This window comes from Echinops telfairi, unplaced genomic scaffold (assembly GCF_000313985.2).
Source record: "Echinops telfairi isolate 266 unplaced genomic scaffold, ASM31398v2 ScPeMD7_1;HRSCAF=3_0, whole genome shotgun sequence".
Lineage (NCBI taxonomy): Eukaryota > Metazoa > Chordata > Mammalia > Afrosoricida > Tenrecidae > Echinops > Echinops telfairi.
The window spans coordinates 2,582,339-2,588,329 of record NW_022103896.1 but is presented as its reverse complement, the minus strand read 5'-3'; the positions used below and the strand labels follow the sequence as shown (position 1 = coordinate 2,588,329).

Genomic DNA, 5,991 nt, shown 5'->3' with positions numbered 1-5,991 from the left:
TAGAAAGGGGGAATTGATCACAGGGAGCTACATGTAACCTCCTCTCTGGGGGACGGGCAGCAGAGGGGTGGGTGAAGGGAGACGCCGGGCAGTGTAATATAAGATACAATAGTAATTCATACATTATCAAGGGTGCATGGGGAAGAGGGAAGGAGGAAGGGAGGGGGAGGGGGGAAAAGGAAAATGAGCTCAACAAATGTATAGATGTGCTTTACACAATTGATCTATGTATTGTGATGAATTGTATGAGCCACAATAAATTCATTAAAATAAATAAATAAATAAAGCCCAAGTTCACAATCAAGTCTCCTCTCGGCAATCGGCTCCATGGAGGAATGGTGCCTCCAGATCAGCCATCCTCAAACTGCGGCCCTCCGAGGACACTTATCCGGTCTGCCGGGTGTTTTTGCCCCGTTTGTTTTTTTACTTCAAAATAAGACACGTGCAGTGGGCATAGAAATTTGTTCATAGTTTTTAAAAAAACTATAGTCTGGCCCTGCAACGGGTCTGAGGGACAGTGAACTGGCCCCGTTTAAAAAGTTTGAGGACCCCTGCTCCAGACGACCCTCATACACTAGAGGATCATGCAGGCCGTTGGAGAAAGCGGTGCTAGTCCCCTTCTGGAGAGGTGTAGCCTTGACCTACAGGGTCACTGAGAGGGCGGACCTGAGGGCAGTGGGCAGGTTGGAGTGTTTGACGGTTTGGATTAAACACAGCACGGAACAACAGATAGATGCTTTGCCAACATACAAATGCCTGTTTCAAAGTCTCCCTCCACACAGCATTTTCTCGGGTAAGGGGGCATGCTGGAAAAGGGGCGGTCTCTCTTTATTCTGGTAACCTCTCCTCATCCTTTACAGTTAGTCCAGTGCTCAGCAGCTTTGGGAAAATTCACACAAGGAGAGAGGGGAATGCTTACTACCCTACCACTCCAGACGGCTCTACTGAAATCGGGACATCGTGCGCTCTGTTCACAGCGCAGGCTTCCATTGAAGCAGTAAGACTGACTGACACACCAGGGTCATCCAGTCCAGGCATGGGGACGACCACTCTATCGGATGCTTCTGCTGAGATGCCGCCGAGCTGGCTCTGACAGGGAGCCTGTGTGCTGCACAGTCTGAGGTCTCCCAGCTCTCCCTGACCCAGGCACTCCTGGGCTGCAGGAGGGCCACCAAGGGGAAGGACCCATCCCGCCACAGCCCCTACCCCCACCGGAGCCCCCACTGTGGTTTGACTGCTGGAAGTTGCTATTATATTTGTTATTCAAAAGCAAGACAGTCCAATTTCAAGGGCACAATGAAGTTCTTTCAGTAGGTGGGTAATGTTTAACCTTTAGATAAGTAATGCTAACACTCGAATTAATAAAGGCAGTATTATCAGAGTCAGAAAAGATGACTTTTTAAAAACTTGTAACTAAAAGGAGTGTTGGTAGAAATCGGTTCACGCCTGCTGGTCTAGACTACCTTAACACAGGCACGTGCAACACAGAGCTCTGAGGGCTGAGAAGCCCACCTCTTCTAGGCCCTGAAGGAGGCAGGAAGTCAAAGGGACCAGGAGCTCTCAAACTCCTGGGGGGAGGGGGGACGGCGCGGTGTGAGCCGCCCAACCCCCAGTGGGGCAGCTCCCTGGCTACTTACTGGAGGGCATGGTGTATGTGTCCTCTTCATCGATGATCTCCGCGTAGTCGTCTGTCTCTGCGGGAGGGCAAGAGGAGAGTGGGGCGGTTAGCCAGCTGAGCACAAGCGCAAACTAAAGGCAGGACGAGCTGCCCGAGGGCTCCGCTCTGCCGAAAGGCTGTCCCTGCCCCCTTACTCAAGTACTGCTCATGCCCAAGTCCTTTATGGAAATCACAGTGACGTCACTGCCCAGCATGCTAGAATGCACAGGCTTGTTCCTTAGAGGACACAGAAAGGCCCTATCAAACACACAGAGATGCGGCGCATCTGATCCCACAGGGCGGCTCTGCTTGGACCCCACACCCGGCCTGTGCACGGCTACGCTGCCGCCTGGCACTGAGCAGCAACTGGGCTCTGTGGCCTGGTGAGAGACCTGGTGGCTTGCTTCCTGTGCTCAGGGCCACAGGCTAAGTGGCCAGGTTTCTTCCATCACGCCCCCGGCAGGTGTTTGCAGCGTTCACCTTCATCCAGAGGGTAACAGGTCTGGTGAAAGCAGCATCGAGCACAAACTGGGGATTCCATGGGCACGTTAGGGGTAGCACCAGCGGTTCCCAGGCTTCCACAGTCTCACAGCAGTGCCATCCCGCCAGCGGGAAAAGAAGAGTCCAATGGCAAGCCTAACTGAATGTAAGACCAGCAGTCACACTAAGTGCCAAAAGTTCTGGCTGCCTGCCTGCCTCTCTGGGCTGGGGGGGCGGCTGAGGTGCTCTGGGCACAAAGGCATTGCTGCCGAGAGTCTAGGAAGGGGACAGTGTGTTCAGTGGAAAAGAGGGCCCCCACAAACCTCCTCCTCAGAGAAACGTGGAGCCGACGCTTCCTTCTGCCGCACTTCCCTCAGGCGTTCAAGCCACAGAGGTGGCATGGCTTTGCAGCTAGCAGGCCGGGACCCCGCCCTGCTCTGGTGGCAACCAGACCGAGCCCACCGGTGGCGGCAAGGCCTTTCTTCTTCCCATGTGCCCCGGGCAGAAGCGTCAAGCACTTCAGCTGGCAGGATGTAAAATCTTACGGTGCTTCCCATAGGTAGAGAATTCATAATGGAGCTAAGGTGGCGCAGTGAGGTCAGCACCAGGCTGCAAACTGCAAGGTCAGCAGTTTGAGCCCCATGGTCGCTCCTTGAGACGGACAGGAGGCAATCTGCTTCTATAGAGAACTGTGATCTCAGGGGCTCCGTGCAGCAGGTCTGCTCCAGGGGCTGCGTCCTTCCAGGTTCATTTTAAGAGAGACTTTACTGTGAGTTGGTGGAGAGCACACGGACTACGTGTTTCCTGTCAGCGGTTCACAGACAGGTTTGCTTCATCTCAGAGACTGCCGTCATGCCACTAGCCCACTTCCTCCCTGTGTGTCCGTTTCCACTTCTCCTGACAATCTGCGCTGTCCTCTCCTGCTTACAAACAGCACTACTCACGGGCCGGGGGAAACGCAAGCAAACACGTTTCCTTCTGCCTTCAACCTTCGCTTCTCTCTGTGCTGGCCCACTGACTGCTGCGCCCCTGCTCAGGGCTCCTGCAGCTCCCGAGACACAACTGGGGCACGTGCTGGGCACAGAAGTAATGGGCAGGACCAAGTAGGGGAGGGAACTACACCAGCAGCTGAGACAAGGTGGTCACACAGCCTGGTGAAACAGAGCAAGTGAGCACCCTGGGCGCGAGGCATGGATGGGAAACAGCTGAGCCCAGGGCCCAGGGACGCCTTCAGTGGCGCTATCCTGTGGGGTGAGTGCGGTCCCGACCTGGAGGCTGGGCCGAGGGAGGATGACAGGAGCTGCAGGTCAAGCTGGTGCTAAGGCGACCTCTCTGGTGGGTGCTCTGCGTGCAGACAGCAGGCACGGCTGCACCGCGTGGAACCCTCCAAGCGGCAGAAGTGACAGCTAAGACAGCAGCAGCATGCAGAATGGGTTTGGGTAAAGCCAAGTTGCCTTCCTTCTGTTAGTTCACCTTCACAAGGACGAGTCTGTCTTTCCTGTCTAAAACCACAGACTTCCTTCTCTGGGGATGGACCACGGACTCCTGGAGCTCCGTGCAGCGGGGCCTGGGGCAGCTGTGTTTCTGCTGTGTGGCATGGACTGCGCCCCATGCCCTTCGCCAGGCAGTGAGTGGGCTCTGAGGAGCATCGCCCACACTATGACGGCACAGGCACCCACGAAGGTGGTTTGACCGGAACATTCTGGGCAAGAGCTTTCAAACAGAAACATCTGGTAGGCTTCTCCAGGACTTCCCAGGGGCCACCTGGCTGTACTGTCAGTTATTTTTGGTGGGTGGATTTCAGGAGTCAGTACAACATTGACCTGAGAGTCTCAAGGGATCCAGAAATCAGAACCCAGTCTGAAACTGCCTTGTGGGTAGGTGCCGTCAAGTGGGTTCCGAATCACAGCTGGCCTGTGTACAACGGAAGGAAACACTGCCCTGTCCTGCACCAGCCTCCCCATGGCTGTCTGAGCCCACTGTGGCAGCCAAGCTGTCCGTCCCTCGTGTCGAACGCTTTTCTCTTTCTCACTGCCGCTCCACTTTACCAGGCACGGTGTTCTTCCCGGGGTCTGGCCTATCCTGACATGTCCAAAGTCCGCGGCACAAAGTCTCACTCTGGCCGTACTTCTGTCCACACAGACGTGCTGGTGTCTTGGGCCGTCCGTGGCGCGTTTAGCATTCTTCCCCAGCACCGTGGTCCAAACGCACCCCTTCTTCTCTGGCCTTCCTTGATCACCGTCACATGCCCAGGAGGGAACTGAAAAGTATCACGACTGGGGTCAGGGGCACTGAAGACCTCAAAGTAACATCCTTGCTTTTCAACACTTTAAAGAGGTCTTCTGCAGATGAATTTACCTAATGCAATGCATTGTTTGACTTCTTGGTGTGGCTTTGATGAGCACTGATTGCGAACCCAAGTAAGATGGAGTCGCCGACAACTTCAACCTTTTCTCTGTCGATCACGACGTCAGCAAGGGAGTGGCTAAGTTGTGAGAATTTGTCTTCTTTACATTGAGCTATAATGTACACTGAAGGCTGCAAACCTTGATCTTCATCAGGAACTGTTTCAAGTCCTCCTCACTCTGAGCTAGCAAGGTGCTGTCACTTGCATGCTGCAGGTTGTTCGTTAGCCTTCCTCTGATTCTAATGCTGCATCTCTTCTTTCTATAAGCCAGCCTCTCTGATTATCTGCTCCACATACACACTGATGCACAACTTCTCTGCTTTGAAATCATGCAGTATTTCCTGATTCAGTTTGCACAATTGATTCTTGATCCACGAACAAGTTCTGCACAACCACAACGAAGTATTCTGGAACGCTCGCTCTTCTCAAGGCGATCCGTAGGTTGATATGGTCCACACAGTCAAATACCTTTGCATAGTCAATTACGTACAAGTAAATATAATTTTGGTATCCCTCTGCTTTGAACCAAGATCCATTTAACATCAACAATAATGTCTCTTGTTTCACGTCCTTTTCTAAGGAGCTGAAGTGGCATGGTGGGTTACACGTTGTGCTGCTACCAACATGGTCAACAGTTTGAACCTACCAGCTGCTCTTTGAAAGTAAGATGAGGCTGCTTACTTTTGCAAAGATTTAAAGTCCCAAAAACCAAAGGGGCTGTGAGTTGGGAAACTACCTGAGCTCCCCTAATATAGGCATGGCAGAATTATAAACAGACACAAACTAGGTACAAAGGTCTGGGCATGGGCAAAGGAAGTCAGCTCTGAAGGCTCCACTCAGCACTGCTGGGGACCCGCGTATGCACGGTCCTTAGTCCCCGGGAGAATGGTGAGGCAGTATTACGCCCATCACCCCACTCCAAAGGCAGGGGGAGGAGGACACAGCTTCTCTAACCCCCAGAGTCAGGTGCGGCAGGCGAGTGCTCGCACAGGGTGGAGCCAGAGTGAGGAGCAACTACCAGGCCCTGGTCCTGGTGGTGTGAGACCAGGTGCCCTATGCTCTCCCCAGGGCTGTTTTGGGAGGGCCCACTTTAGCTCTGTGCTGGTCACAGGATGGCCCACCTAGACCTGGTGCTCGGGAGACAATTTCAGAGCGCCTGGTCCACAAGCTCAATATCTCAAACATACCAACAAGGAAAACCCTGAGGCTGGTAAAAAGCTGGGGCAGACTCGTCACTGAAGCCCACAGCTTAAATATGGCACCAGACAAACACAGAAAGGCATTTTAGGACGGAGCAGAGGGCTCAGGAAATGGAAGAGAAAGTTAGCAGGGTCTCATGTAAAGGCAGGAAGGGAGCGATCTTGCATCACTGCAGGGAACAGCAACAAGCTCACACTGCTAGGCCCCGACCCTAAGAGGGAGGGGGTGGTGGTGGCGGTGGCGGTGG

General features: G+C 53.7%; 1 protein-coding gene across 14 annotated transcripts in view; it reads right to left on the bottom strand.

The window, feature by feature from the left end:
- Nucleotides 1-5,991, bottom strand: part of PTK2 (protein tyrosine kinase 2) — a 145,147-nt gene that overhangs the window by 47,049 nt on the left and 92,107 nt on the right. For all 14 annotated transcript variants that reach the window (XM_030884992.2, XM_045296532.1, XM_045296550.1 and 11 more), the window contains one exon: nt 1,638-1,694. In XM_030884992.2, coding sequence (XP_030740852.1) covers nt 1,638-1,694 — 57 coding nt within the window. The remainder of the gene's footprint in view (nt 1-1,637; nt 1,695-5,991) is intronic.